The following is a 16729-nucleotide window of genomic DNA, read 5'->3' on the forward strand; positions in this document are numbered from 1 at the left end:
ACTTGGAGTATCAGCTGGAATACAAATTAATACCTTCCGTAGTTCTTTTCAACCTTCTAAGTTTATTTTCAATTAAACATTCAAATAACTTCGAAAACGAAAATTTATTCCAACATGTACTTAATTCTTTGATGACAGAACGTTATGTTTAAGAGAGTTTTGTGATTAAACTCAAATAATGGGGAAATTCGGAGCAATTAACATTTGAAAGTATATCTTTAATAACTTGAAAGTCTCGTGGTTAGTAAATATGAAAGGTAGGATTCCAGATGGAATTTTTCATCAATTCGCTGTTCCAACCATTTCTAAATATTCTTTGCTCTATTCAAGATGCTCGCTTAAAAAAGAATTTTCCACTTTTCCACACTTTTTGTATTTTAAGCCACATTTCAGAAATTTCTGGAACCGGCTTCAAAGACCGAAGATAAACAGTTTACGATCAATCTCTGAGGAAGGCATAATACTTTTTCCACACACCTCGTAACACATTGCATGGTACATCCACGATATAATGAAGAGAAATTTCCAATTTTCAAATGAAAGGGCGACGGTCTCTCTACTCGCCATTAAAATCAAATTGTGTTACTTCTGTTTTACTGTCTTCACTTAAAACATCGACGTCATGGCCATCCAATTAGATTGAGGAGATTGAGAGGAGTATACCAATGTTAGTTCACTCTCTAACAGCAATTCGGGCCCGTTTGAACACGCACCATACCTTACTCTATCTCTATCTTCAATATTAACTCTATTCGAATCAATTTACCTGTCATAGAGTTGAGACGATAACAATCAAATCAAATCAAAACATTTTATCGTAAGATTTATTGTTTGTTTCTATAAAACCACTATAACTTTTCAACCAAACGTCATATCGTAATAAAATCTGATATAATTCTATTTTTGTTGCGGTGTCATCCATGATTTCTTTCATCTTTCAGTGGTCTAATTCTCAGTAGAGATCTGCTGGGTTCTGATGGATCAATGGGTATTTTTGGCACACGCGGATTTTCTGCTGGTCTTGGGGATTTGTATAATCACTCATGGCTTCGATATCGAGGAACTTGGTCTTCAGATCTCTCTTTGAAAGTTCTGGAACATCTCTCTGTCGATCAAGATGACTCTCAGGTTTTGGCCTTGATGGTTTATTTCTGTTTTTTTAAGTTGAGTATTCTCCTCGATAATGCTGATTTCCTACCTATTGCACCAGTTAGCGATTCGGTCCTTTTCTTCTCAAAGTCTTTGCGTCAACATCGTCGACAGGGTGCTCCTGGAACTACTTCCGACATTTTATAATCATCAATTTCATTTTGTTATATGCACCACTTCAAAATAAAATAAGCATCCTAAGTAGTTTTTCTGTGTGACAACAACTATTTTATGGAATTTATACTTGAATATCACTCAGAAATAAGGCCCAATTACGAAGTATACGTAGGAATTATACGATTTGAAACCGGATTGATATACGCAACCCACGCAACTATTCTTGTATACAAGAGTTTACAGATTCCTTCGGTAAACTTAATTTACTAGTTAATTGGTGTGTCACAGGATCGGCTTAAGAATCTATTTTACATTGTCGAATAATTTGAATATCATATTAATCAAATCGAGATTACATTTATATACAAGTAGTAGAAGCAAGTGTAAATTTATACGATAGGCAATCGGTTTCAAATATACCACATAGTGGTGTGTGTCTAAGTTTACAGTCATGTATTATATACAAATTTGAACAATTAGTTTTTGTTAAGTACGGTTATTTTTGCTTTTTTCCATGTTGTGCCTATTTTATCAAGTATTTTATCTATTGCTTTATCCCATGTCGCTTTAGGTCTCCCCCTTTTTTGTTTTCACCCACTTTTGCTTCCCGCACTATCTTCAATGGTCTTGACTCCTCCATTCTTTGTAAACGCCAACTAAACTTTGTCTCTTTGTCCAATGCCAATCCCATAAGTGTCGAAGTTTCGCAGCTATAGGTTAATATTGCTCGGTAAATTGCTTTATAATCTTTAAATTTTGAACTCCTTGAGACTTCTCTTTTATTTATTTATTAGGCAGTTGTTTATGGCGTTTCTAATTCTCTTCGCAATTTTTGCGTCTTCATTGCCTTTTCTATTTCTATTCCATGGTATTGAAATGTTCTAATTCTTTGTCCCTATATTTCTATGTTTATTATTTTTTTTTGAGTGCCATTGGTCTCTACATTTATTATCATGCCAAATTACTTCAGTGTGTTGTTCCAAATGTCAAAGTTTATTTGTAGATCTTGGTTGTTTTCTATAATAAGAACTATGTCATCAGCATATGCTTCTTCAGATATTTTCAATATTTGCAGTTTTTTGTATCAATCGCACACAAATATTCATTATATCATCTTGAAATATGTTGAAAAGTAATTGAGGCAATCCCCCACGTTTACTTACACCTTCTGTGGTTAGGAATTCCTCAGAAATTAGGTTTTTGCCAATAACATGATTATCTTTTTTCTATATAAACTCATGATTTCGTAAGTACACATCTATTTTTCTTCTTTCTAAACTTTCCCATATTTTCACCCTCGGTACTCTGTCGAAAGCTTTCTCCTTATCAATAAATCCCAAAAATGAGCTGTACCTCGTCGGCCAGCTTTAACAATAATTTGTTTAACGGTAAATACTGTACACTACCTTTGGGGAGTCCACTTTGTGCATCTTTTAATGTATTGTCTACGTTTGGTCTCAGTTGTTTATCTGTGATTTTTTCGTAAACTTTCATTGAAGTACACAGTAATATTATTCCTCTATATATTTTTGTAAAAAGGTTTATACCTCTCCCATAGCTTTCAACATTCCAGGTGTTATTTTGTCGCTTCCGGCATTGCTTTTTCATTTTTTAGCAATTTGATGGCTCTTATAACTTATTACTTCGTTATGGTTTCTTTGTTTACGTCGTGGCCCTCTTTTTTACTGATTTTACTATTTTCTTCATTTACTTCATTATCATCTTCTGTTTCTATCAGTACTTGCATAAAGTATGATATACATCTTTCCATTGTTTTTGATTCTTTTTTTAAAATTTTATCATTTTCATCTTCTATGTAAATTTCATCTTGTTTCTCGTCCTTTCTAAGGATTTAATTGTTTTATGAAACAGTTTCTGGTTTCTTTTGCTCTCTTTCCAGTTTGTTACTGAAATCTGTCCAATTCTCTGTATTTATCTTTCATAGTTTTCTATTGTTCTGAAACTGGTTCCTGTTTCTTGCCGTTTCTTAAGGATTAAAATTGATTTATGAAACAGTTTCTGGTTTCTTTTGCTGTGTCTTTCCAGTTTGTTACCGAAATCTGTCCAATTAGCTGTCTTTCTCTTTCATAGTTTTCTATTGTTTTGAAACCGGTTCTTGTTTCTTGCTGTTTCTTAAGAACTTAATTGTTTTATGAAACAGTTTCTGGTTTCTTTTGCTGTCCCTTTCCAGCTTCTTACCGAAGTCTGTTCAACTCTCTGTCTTTCTTTTCCATAGTTTTTTTATTATTCTGAAACTGGTTCCTGTTTCTTGCCGTTTCTTAAGGATTAAAATTGTTTTATGAAACAGTTTCTGGTTTCTTTTGCTCTCTTTCCAGTTTGTTACTGAAATCTGTCCAATTCTCTGTATTTATCTTTCATAGTTTTCTATTGTTCTGAAACTGGTTCCTGTTTCTTGCCGTTTCTTAAGGATTAAAATTGATTTATGAAACAGTTTCTGGTTTCTTTTGCTGTGTCTTTCCAGTTTGTTACCGAAATCTGTCGAATTAGCTGTCTTTCTCTTTCATAGTTTTCTATTGTTTTGAAACCGGTTCTTGTTTCTTGCTGTTTCTTAAGAACTTAATTGTTTTATGAAACAGTTTCTGGTTTCTTTTGCTGTCCCTTTCCAGCTTCTTACCGAAGTCTGTTCAACTCTCTGTCTTTCTTTTTCATAGTTTTTTATTATTCTGAAACTGGTTCCTGTTTCTTGCCGTTTCTTAAGGATTAAAATTGATTTATGAAACAGTTTCTGGTTTCTTTTGCTGTCTCTTTCCAGCTTCTTACCGAAGTCTGTTCAACTCGCTGTCTTTTTCTTTCATAGTTTTCTATTGTTCTGAAACTTCTGAAAGCAGGTATGAAAATTTCTTGACAAGAAGTAGCATCGTAAAACTCCTTTTGAGGACCTCATTGTACTTAGTCTTGGATGTTTAGTTTGTCACCGAGTTACTATTAACTGTTAACTTACTACAAAATATGATTTCGATTCTATGCGGATTTTTCTAGTTACAACAGTCTTTGTATGAAGTAAAACTTTCGTTGTTGTAATCTCTATACTTCAAAATAAACCATATGTAATCTCTATTTACTATATTATTTTCAAATGGTGGTTATATTTTGGGTGTAGTTAGTAAACAATTTGCATTGCATTTAGAAATTTCTCATCCAAATAAATCCTAATCCGGATCTGAGGCATCAGTGAAGAAGATTTCTGCAATTGTTCAGGATCCGCCTTATGTACATTCGTGCCGGAACTAACGGCCATAAACCTAATCTCTAATAGCTTGCGGTATCATTTAAGTTGTGGCAAATTAATTTAGCATTTACTTCGGACACATAGGTTCTGCAGCTTCGTTATGCTAAAGGGCCGCTTTGTGTATTCTCCACGATAATATCAAAATCATGCAAAGGCATACGTTTAATTGTACGTTTGTAATGAAAGTCAATTATCATGACCGATAAACGTGGGTGCTATTTTCAAAGCAATCATTACTCTTCAGTAACGATTCATCCACCCACACAATTGGGCTCTCAACTATAAGTTTAATTTAAGTATACAACAAAATAAACGATTAATTGTTGCAGCCGAATAATCAATAATCATAAAAACATTTAATTTAACCCTAGGATTAATGAGCTTTGATATAGGAATTTTTTTCCTCTGCAGTGCCGGGGTTGTGTTTGCAAACTTTCATTGAAGAGGAAAAGCGCGGAGATTTCGAATTTTTGGCCAGAAGAACTCCTAAAGAGAGATAGCAAAAACGGTCCTTCTCGTTTTGGTTTTTTTTTTATTTTTGAAACATTTTATTTATATTTTTGGCTGGATAACCGGTTCACTAGGTTGCAGGGAAACCGCAGAAAGCCTGCAACACCGACGATCGACTAAGAGTGTGTAGGGTGGAAGTGGGAGGTCGGGCTTTACCTAAAGGATTTGGGAGGGCCGGCGAGGATTCTGCAGGCAAGGTTGTACTTTAGTGGGAGGTACTTGGCTTTTGGGTAAAAGCGTAATGAATACGGTTACCCACGCCTCTAGGGACGGTACAGTTGTATCCGTAAAAGGGGGGAATGAGGCGTTGTAGTGTTTCGGCTACTAGGACGCGAGAAGTGGAGATGGCATTAATGATGGTTAGTTGCCAGGATTTCGATAAGGATTTTGGTGTCGGCTGTGATATCACCATACAAACTGGAATAATTAAATGAGTCGTGTCAAGTAAAGGATCCTGCAGAGTTAAAAGTGGTGAACGTTTCAGTAATATTTTTATCTGTTTTGATGACAGTATATTGACTCAATTGTAATCTATCTATATCAATTAGAATAAAAGTAAACTCGTTTATGTGACAGGTTCCTATTAAATCTATGATTGATGCAACATGTGCCAAAGAGTATTCAAATACTTTGACTTCGAAAAGTAAGCTCATAGTGGTGAGGAGTAAAGCTTCTATAAAATATGATGCATCTTTAGAGTCAAAATGTTCGTACACCCCTTGCTTTATCTTATTACCCCTAAGTTCAGCTGAACTAGATCTGTGCTATTTGGTGGGTGTTTTATCTCTGTGAACCCACATTCGTGTAAAGCGACGCAATTTGGACTGGAGCATTGTCATGAAGCAAAAGCACACCTCGGCTGATTTTGCTGCGCTTTTTACCGATAATATTTTGACACAATTGCCTCAGTAAGTCAGAGTAAAATGCCGCGTTCAAGGATGTATTTGATTCCTTATACAGACGTCGGTATTATAATCCATAACAACGGTTTTTCGAGTCGAATTCTTCACGAAATTTGGCGAAAATTATATAATTGTCTGTGGTGTACTCCCTTTATAAGGGTGGTTTGAAAGAAGTTCTTCGTACAACGCGCAGAAATAACTCTCCTTCGACGACACAGATGGAAAAGAGCGTTTTACCAACTCTCACAACGATTCTTCGTAGGTATACAAGATTTCTTATACGTAGGAACCAAAATATATGTAAAGAATTTTCGACCAAGTTTTCTATAATGGATACGTAGTGTGAAACTGAGGTTTTATAAACGCCCAAGAGGGTACCAACTTTGCGATGACGTCGTGTTTAAAATTGTTCTTCATCCCTTAGTTAAAATTATAATCTTACCAGCAAAGATTTTTCTTTCCTAATATTCTCTTGCGACATCAGAAGGTACCACAAGTTAGTATCTCAAATTTTTTTTTTCAAATTTATTTGCAGCTCATAAATATCTGCTATATTCGATACATCATTTGCCATTGACGTCATATTTTCTTGGTTTAATCATTTTTGTTAATTATTCAATCTGATTTTCACAAAAAGGTAGCAATAATTAGCAATTCAGAAATTACTTCGATCCTGCTTCTGCTAAACTGATGACAACGGTTCCCGGTGAAAAATTTCATACTAATGAAAATGTTTTCGTAAATATTATGAATAAATAATTAAAATAAAAGGTGTACATATTTGCTCCAGGATCCTGTCGACGTGCGGTTTATTAAAATCTCGAAGAATGTGGAGTACCAAATACCCACTCATTAATCGAGGGAGAACCAGTTACACATTTCATACGAATATATACAACTCTTTAATATCAATTTGTAGATGTAAACCAGTCACAGTTAAGCGAAGGTCAACATTGATTCAATAACCTCCAAGACGACGAACAAAAAAAAAAATAAATCGCAATATGCATTCACGTTCTCTTTTAATATTCCATACAGCGTAAATTGACTTATTTGTTATTGCTTTATAAAGTCGTGGTTATAATTTAACTAATCTGAAATTATAGAAACATTTTTTGTATTTAACTCGAAAATTATTGGAATTTTTTTTATGTAAAGAGCAAGCAAGCAAGAGGGTAAACCTTATTCTGTGGCTTGTCGTGTTCAGGAAGGAACTAGCTTGGGCGTTGATTGCACTTTTCCAAAGAAAGGAGCTCTAGGTTTCTGGAGGCGAACTCGGTGTTCATGAGCTACGTCTGCTTGTCGAGTAGGTTTTGCAAATACAGCTCTAAGTGGGATTATGTTTGTAAGGTCAGCCACTTCTCTTCTATGCTCCAAATCCAATCTGGATCGCCTATAAGTCTGTATTAAATCTAGCATCCTCAGAGTATGCTTGGGAGTCCGAATGTGCGAGCGATAGAATCTGTGACTTGTAGATGATTAGAAGCTGATGCGGAATATGAAGATTTTTGGTCTTAAAGGGGGGTTCAAATATTTATGAAGCTGCCTCAACTAATTCGGTACGTAACTATGCCAGGATGTACAGCTCTTGTAGCCTTCTTTGTAAAAACAGCAGCCTGGGACTTTGCTGCATAAAACTCGAATTAGATTGTTGCTGCCTACATATTTGGGTGCTAGTTGAGTTTATCGGGGTGGCCTATTTGAATGACGATACCAGTAGGGTTTGTAGTTTAGACGATATATCCCTGGGGAATACCAAACCTCAAACTTTTCTGGGGTGTATTCGTCGATAGCGACTTGAATGTTTGCAGGCGTTCGAATAGCGACACCCTTGTGCTTATAACAACCGCATATACGAAATTATGAGTGTAAATCATACAGAATTGTATTAATGAAGCAACTAAAATGATACCGTCATGTCTAATGAATGACTACCAAAATAAATTCTTCATTGGAATCTAGCGGAACATCGGGAGGCCGGAAAAAGATAAGACCAAGGATAATGTGACGAAAATCAGAGAGAAGATGATAGGACAGCGTGGACTAGAAGAGGATATCTGGATAGATAGAGATCTATACTGACTGGATATCGAAAGATGACAAATAATTGTATAGTATTCAAAATATTCAAATATTTTAGTTACTGTGGGACAAATTTTGTAGATACTACGAGTAAAAAGTGACATTATTACTTTCAATTGAAAAACTATTACTCTTAGCAAAAATGTATCTTGCTTTTCATACTTAAATAACTCTTAATTAGCCAGGGATACTTTAGTACCAAATTTTATTAGTTCATAAATATATGAAAATTATATTGGATGTTATGTTTGCATATGCGATATAAAAATTTTAGATCTTACGACAGGCATATACCTTTTTACGACGACATTAAAACCTGACACAGATTTACCTTCAAAATCAGATGTGTGTCTCGTTATTGACTGTCTTGAGATGTTTTTTCGTCATAGTAAAAAGCCGCTCAATTTCCAATCGATAATTTCAATTTATTTTCAGTATCCTCCTGAAGATGTTCACTTTTTTGTAGGTTTTTTGGCTGTAATTCCCGGATTCCCTCGTTACTCTGTGATAGGGGACAGAAGACATGGAGTTTACAATCTGAGAGTGAGCAACGCTTCCCTAGAGGATGACGCCGAGTACCAGTGCCAGGTGGGACCGGCGCGACTTCAAAAGGCTATCAGAGCCAACGCCAGACTCAACGTTATTTGTAAGTGTGTTAATTCTTTTCTATAATCGTGATACTTGTATCAAGAAATTATGAATAGTGTACCAATCTCCGATTTAGTTTTTCTAATCGTGATATCATTTATCTGATATCAATTACTTTGTATTTGGACAAAATATAATTGGACAAAGATTAAACCAGCGCTTCTTGTGGTAAATCGGGTTATAGAAAAAGAAAAAATGGCGGATACGACTATGCAAATGACTACGGTTGTTATACGATGAGGTTCGGTTTTAACTTGTAAAAAAAAATTCGTACAAAATTATGTTTATGCATTTTACGTAGAAAAATATAATAAAAGGCTCTTTACCTTTAGCTATATCATCGTTAGTGGGTTTATCAAAGCCACACAAATCTACCTCGACTGTTTTTTTAATGCAAAATACCATGCATGTGAAAGTAAATTCATCTGTAGCCTAATGAAACATAATTTTGCACTAAAAAATACTGAATTCCTATATTTTCATCTATTATGTATGGAAAAGTGCATCGACGATGAATTCTGTTTAAATTCTGCGTGAATGTTGACGAGATTTCTGTAAATTTACTGACTAATAATTTATTTTCTATACTTCTTTGAATCCTACACTTCCAAGATTATTCCATTTTGTCATTTCTTTAATTCTAATAAATGATGAACTAGACGCGAGATAAGCGATTGTATATCTCTCCATTTACCGAGAATTTCTTGAAATTGAAATAATCCACTAACCTGGTTATGATGGTCCCATAAGTTACCTGACCTAACAAAGAAATCACAATTTTGGAAAAAAATATATTCATTTTTCAACTTCTTTTAGTTTGATATCGTTTGTAAAATAAGAATCGTCAAGCTCCTCAAAATTGCCATTATCTGCTGACAACACCTCTTCATTATTGGAAAATCTTTGACTACCTTTTCAAGTCTTGATGAAGTAAAACTTTATTCTTAGTCAAATGCCCGCCGTTTTTACTTGATTTCTTCGCTCAAACGTTGTAATGAGTTCGCATAATAGTCGCCGTTGACCTCCTCTTTCAAGATACTCAATGAAAATTATCCCACACACATCCCAAAAAACCGACGCTATGATAGCGCCTGAAGATGAAACGGCATTCGCCTTGTTCGGAGCCGGTTCTCCCTTTCCAGTCTATTGTTTTGATTGTTGTGTTGCTTAGGGTGTGAAGTGATGGAACCACGTTTCATATATGGTTATGAAACGGTGCAAACACTCGATGGAAACATCTTCACGACGCTGTTTTTGTGAGCAAACGCGACACCCGTCTTGCGCACAGCTTTCCTATTTCCAAATTTCCAGTTAATATACGATGAACCGCACTTTTGAAATGCCTACAATGTCTGCTAGCTCGCGCATTTTCAATCAACTATCATCCAATACACTTTGTGGATTTTTGGAATCGTCACTTCATTTGGTCGACTACTGCGATGCTGGTCTTCGTACGGCTTCGTTTCAACTGCCAATATTTTACTGTTGACATCCAAGGAGCAGTCTCGCCCAGAATAGAATCTAGTTCAGGTTTCATATTTGTTGGGATAAGGCCTGTCAAATAAAAGTATTGAATCGCATAATATTTTCGCTGAAAACGTTCAGTATTAGTGGCTGCCAACCAAATACTAAACAACGTGGGGTCTTCAAACTTGAAACTGTACTGTACAGATTGTATACTTTCTAATATTTTTCAAACAACTACTAGATCAGGGGCTATCCTCCCAAATGTTACATCGTCTGTTATGGATCAGAAAGTAACAATATGATTAAGCATTCCTGACCCTGATCCAAAAACTCACCAGTATGAGTAGGTAAAGCTACTTCTTGCAAATACAAATCAGAATCGGAATTAGAAGATGAAATTCTGCAACCAATATTCTTAATAAGTGCCTCGATCATTTCATAAGCAATATTATCCAACTTTCTCCACCAATAAAAGCCCAGGTACATTTATGAAAATTTCAAAAAACATTTTCTGAAATGTTTGAAATGATCTTACTAAAATTTGGATTAGTAAGTGATTTTATCACTTTCTCGAACATAAAAACAGACTATAGTAGTGCGAAAACAGAGAACATTGCTTGTTGAGTTATATACCAGGAAGAACAAAACTGAGAAAACCCCAATAAAACATTTTAATTTCTAAAATTTAAATAGAAATATATTGTTTTCAAATTTTAACTTAATAACTTTTACTTTTAATTAAGTAAAAGAGATACCGTTTCAGATCAGAAATGATATCGCTTCTAAAAACTATAATTTGATGACCTAGTTTCATTTTCAAAACACCAATGGGGCTAAAAAATATTGTTAAAATAAACCTTGAAATCGTAATTTTAGTCCAAAAAAAATAATGCATATTCTGTGAGCATTACACGTTCCATAAACCGAAATTTCAAATGTTCGGGAAATTTAGTATCAATATTTGATTCTGGAGGGCAAACTTTCGTACGTTTTGTGCAATGTAAATGTTTTGAATCATAAATGAAAACGTTGATAAATGGCATTCGTAGTACATAACTCAACCAGATATTTCCTTCTTTTCTGGAATGGGGAATAAGCTGTGGAATAATTTTTTCATATTTACTATGAGCAATTCACTCCCAAGTATCATAGTGTGTTCATAAAGTAACGTAATATTTCCATTTTTGTTTACAAAAAAATGTTGGATACCATAAAAAATTCTCAAATAATTCATTGTAATACTGTAATATAACCTATTAAGATATTTCTCTTTTGTTTTATACCAAACGCCATTAACCAATGGTTACCATCTCTTTTTGCACTCTCCTACAAAGAAGGATCCAACAATGGTACTAATAATACTTACTGAATACACTCACAATTACACGCGTTTCGATAAACCAGTTATCTTCTTCAGATACTGAAGGTAAACAGCGTATCAATACCTTCAGTCTCTGAAGACGATAACTTGGTTATCGAAACGCGCGTCAGACAGTATATTCAGTATGAATATCGCCAACGGTTCCGGAAATTCCAACTTACCAATAATACCCAACGAAAGATTTTGATTTCAACATAAACATGGCATCTTCGACAAAAACTATAATATATAATATATAATTTTCTCACTTGATAACAATTTTTTAAATGAAGTTACAGAGGGCTCATATATATAAGGATGGGCCAAGAAAAACTTTTCTTTAGCTACTAGGTACGAAAATATTGTTCAACATGACGAAAAAAAAAGTCTGGTAGAGTTTAAATCAATATTTAGAGGTGCCGTATTTTGATTATTGATTTTCCATTTAAATTACACTGGATTTTTTTTGGAATTTTAATATATTATAACGAATTATTGTGTACTAAAAAGAAATAAATATTTTTGTAGGAAATTAAACGGTCTAAAATATTTTTCCGCTAAATCAACTTGATTAAAAGTTATTCACAGTTAAAGTTCAACCTAAAGTAATATATGACGACGATCTTTTATAGTTTTCTATGTCTTAAAAACATATTTTTTGTGTTTTTTCTCACTTCAACTTCCAAAATTGATTGAGAAAAACTTTTGTTGTATAGCTCGATTCGAGTGAATGCGTTAAAAACTGATTTTAATGTACTGTAAGCATTTTTGATGCGATTATATCCATTATTCAATTATTTGTTATTTGAAATCGGTTACATTGAAGTCAGTTTTCAAGAAAAAAATGGGAAAAATCACGAAAAATATGTGTTTAAGACATTTTCCTGTAGAAAACCATAAAATATTGAGAAAATCATATGTTAGGTTGAACTTTAACTGCAAATAACTTTTAAGTTGACCTAGTGAAAAATTATTTTTTTAGGTTGTTTATTTCCCTACAAAAATATCTGTTTCTTTTTACCATACAATAATTTGTTGGAAAACATTAGAATTCCAAAAAAAAATTTTCTTCTTTATCGATCTAAAATATTCAACATTATTTGGAAATTAGCACATCACTTGAATATTTAAAATTATATCATTCACAGGAATCTAATTTTGTGAATAAAACAATTAATTAAACATGCTATTCCTGTATAAGATGAATTGTGTTATATTCAGACACTTTCTTTGTTAAATGGTGTAATTGGTATCATTTATGTTGCTTCCTCCTTCATTATTCCTATTAAATTACTGACTAGCTGACGGCTTTAGCCTTCCGAAACTCTATTAGGAATTTTACTCTTAAATCCTATCTTAATACTTTTAAGAACAATGAAATTAACACGAAACTAATGATAACAAAATTAACTATGCTGTAATTTTTATGTTAACAGTAACAAGTAATATCAAACTAGATGTCGCTGTCGATGGGTGGAATTTGTCGCAGCGCATCTGGGAATTCTAAATTTCCACTACCAAGCCAGGACATTCTGGTTCAGCATTAACAGATGATGGCTTTTAACATGGTTTGGCATGACAACCTTCTAAATAAATTGAGATCGTACGGTTTGTTGTCCACACTTATCGACTGGCTCAGTAGCTTTTTCAAAGACTGATCCATTCAGGCCGCTGGACACATCTTAGAAAGGTTTGAGATCAACGCTGGTGTCACACTTGTCTTCTTCTTCTTCTCATGTCGTCTTCTCATTGAAGGTTGGCGAGCACGGTTTTAAAGGTCTGTCCCTCGCAACATAAAACAATTCTCCAACGCTAAGATTTGTCCATTCTCTTATATTACGAAACCGGGATTTCTATCTATAGTTTTATCGACGATGCCAGACTGTTGTCGTCGTTCAAAACCGCCCCAATAAAATCTGCTACTACTGAAATCGGTTGGGAACAACAGATCATTATCATCAATACCGATCTTGAAAATATTCTACAATGGAGTGCAAGCAATCTGATTGAGCTTAAAACAGCAAAGACCCAAGCAGCAGCTCAGGATTTGGTCCTGCCTGAAAGCAATACGTCCTGGCATGGTCACATGGACGATTCAGCCAAGCCAGCCTTACAAAAACTTGGAGCTCTCTTCAACAACAAAAAGCTATATATTCCGCAATAGCTTCTAATTCTTACAAGACCCAGATTCGTCTATCTTTAGAATATTATTCGCGCATTTGAAGTTCGGTCTTCAGGCATACTCTGAAGATGCTTGGACTCAATGCAGAAGAGAGTAATTCGACTTGTAGGCGATCCAAAGTTGACCAGACATTTGGGCAGCTCAAATCGTCGATCTGACTCTGTTTTACCGATACTCCCACGGTAAATGCTCTTTCGAGCCGCAGTTTTCATTCTTTTGGAGGAGTACATCAACTGCCAAAGCACGTCTTTTCCGAACACTACAACCTAGAGAAGTTCAAGATCAATATCCACCCGCAAGTCCCGTTCGAGCTGCTCGAGTGTAATAGAGTTTACCCTCTTGTGCTTGGTTTTTTTTTTGAAATTTTACGTTCTTCTTTGGATTCGATAAGCTTGGGCGATATTATCCAAAACCTGCTGCCTAATCTGTAAGTGCATTCATCCAGGATCTAATGAAGTGCCAGGAAGAACAAAACTGAGGAAAACTACTTGACAATCGATAGCATTGATACGAATAACTTTTGAAAGTCGCATCATAATTTGAAATTCTAATTTACATTTCCCTAATCTCACAATAACGGATGGGATTTTTCGAGGAAAACTGAACTGTGAAGGATTGTCTAGTTTTTTAGAAATATGTGCAGCAACCTCTCGATATGTTTTCGTGACCGTTTTTCTATAGAAAAAATAGAAACAACAATGTATAGCAAACAATATAATTCCAGTTCTGCTGCATCGTATTTTTTGTTAGATGATTTTCAAGTCCTGGTTCATATGTCTTTCTTCGGTTTACGTTATTTTTCAAATGGATAAATTTTCAATTTAGTTAAGGGACGCCTTTATGCACCTGCGGAGTCATAACTTCTACAAAATGTTCTTTTTAGCAAGGAAAAGGAGACGTTTTATGCGGGCTAATAAATTGAAACGCATTTTACTAATATTCGATATAATTTTATTTTCATATCAAATTTGATGGGAAATACATAAAGAACCATATTTATGCTACCTTTTATTCACATTCGCGTCTCATTTGTTTACATTACAAACTGAAAATGAAGGCTAAAAGTATAAAAAAATGTGAATTTTTTTCGTGTCAAAAGCAATACACTCACTATTACACTCGAGCAGCTCAAACGGTGCCTGACGTGTGGAGATGTCTGTGGATATTGATCTTGGAACTTCTGTAGATTGTAGTGTTCGGGAATAACGTTATTTGGAAGCTGATTCAACAGTCTGGCACTTCTCCAAAGAAAGAAATCCCGATAAATCGAAGCTCCGCCACGTCTGCTTGTCGAGTAGGCAAAAACTGCTCGAAACGGGATTATTTTAGTCAGCTCGGAAGAATATTTGCCGTGAAAATATTGGCAAAACAAAGTCAGGTCGACCTTCCTTCTATGCTCTAAGCTGTCCAAGTTTCTGGTCAACTGTGGATCGCCTATAAGTCGAACTGCTCTCTTCTGTATTGAGTCGAGCATCTTCAGGGCATGCTTGGGAGTCTAGTTCCAAATATGCGAGCAAAAATCTAAAGATGGACGAATTTGGGCCTTGTAGAGACCTTGGCTAAATCTCTACGTGACTATGTCAGGACATATTGTTCCCAACTTACTTGCAGTGCCGGTTTTCATGCTGTTGTATAGTCGGCGAAGCTATAGATCGTGTTTGTAGTTCTGTCGACTATGTCATTGATGTACGGGAGAATTAGAGTGACATCCCTGGGAAATTGCTCCAAATGGCCTCCGTTTTGACAAATATAAAAGGCTATCCTGTTTCCTGAAGAATTCATTAATCTTCTTAAAGATACAAATCACCATTACCTAAAGTTGTTGCCCATAACTAATATTGGTGATAACATTTTAACCTGTGGAGCTCTTGGAGTTGTCACTAATTATAAGGATGTGACTGCTACTCTTCACGTATCCTCCAAGAACTTAAAGCCATATTTTTTACATTAACTCTTTGGTCAACTAAATTTAAAATAATATTCTTCTTTTTAAGGTTTTTCTTTGATCTTGAAAACGTCGTTCAATAAATTTTCACTTTATAAGGTTCTTCTAGAAAAATTTCGTATGTTTTTTCATTATAATCACCATTTTTTTGAAGAAATGAGTGAATTTAAGCTTCCTTCAAAAAATTCCGAGTTACTACAAGAGTAAACGTCTAATTTAATTGGGTCTTTACTTTCCACAATTGTGGAATAAATAATTTTGTTAGTTTATTCGTGTTCAATCCAATATCTTGTACCCTCATCAATGAACGGAAACCTCTTGAAACTGTACAATAGGGAAAGCTAAGCTTATCAATGGGTACTCATCATTATTTTGTCCCAAACTAAATCATATGTTGATTTTACGAATAAAATTTTTAATACCTGAATAGATTTAAACTTATCCATCCACTTCAGGTTTAAAAAAACTTTGACCTCGCAATTGGGTGCCAAACAAGGACTGTACGGTCTATCAATTTGACTGTTTTCATTTGAACTGATGTGTTCGAGCTCGCGTTGATGTGGTGTAGAATGATTCGTCTTCTGCGTTTGGTTTCCCTGACTTCTGGCTAGCAAATGATGATGAACCGTTCAGAATTGACCTTTTTACAGTCCTCCAATGGAACGGAAACGACATTACTAGTTATTCCGAAAAAAGTGAAGAAGTTCGAGCACGAACAACTTTTTTTGGATAGTCACGATCTTATAGATATCTTTTGAAGCAGAGCTATTGAATTTTTTCAGCACTACATGAGCTTTTTTTTAAGAATAGTCAAATTAAACGTTATCTAAATATTTTTGAGAGCTCGTGCAGTATTGAATGTATGGGAGTGGAACCTTGAGAACCTTGAGCTCATGCAATAATCAGTTTACGCACAACATCTGATATTAGACGATTTTCACGATATTTATCTTGTAGCGGAATGCGACCACGTAGGAAAATGTTTGTGATTTAATATCCACTTTTTGATCAAGGAGTAGATTTGATACATTCACATCAGTGTTGCCATATCTCAAAACTCAAGTAGCAACCCTCGTAGTTATATAATATTATTCAGTTATACCATATATACATATAC

The 16729-nt window shown here is 34.7% G+C and overlaps 1 protein-coding gene across 2 annotated transcripts in view; it reads left to right on the top strand.

Moving 5' to 3' along the window:
* The window catches only part of LOC130897560 (nephrin), a 363213-nt gene that overhangs the window by 264870 nt on the left and 81614 nt on the right, over window positions 1–16729 (top strand). For both annotated transcript variants that reach the window (XM_057806483.1, XM_057806485.1), the window contains one exon: window positions 8477–8656. In XM_057806483.1, the coding sequence (XP_057662466.1) occupies window positions 8477–8656 (180 nt within the window). The remainder of the gene's footprint in view (window positions 1–8476; window positions 8657–16729) is intronic.

Source organism: Diorhabda carinulata, chromosome 8 (assembly GCF_026250575.1).
Source record: "Diorhabda carinulata isolate Delta chromosome 8, icDioCari1.1, whole genome shotgun sequence".
Lineage (NCBI taxonomy): Eukaryota > Metazoa > Arthropoda > Insecta > Coleoptera > Chrysomelidae > Diorhabda > Diorhabda carinulata.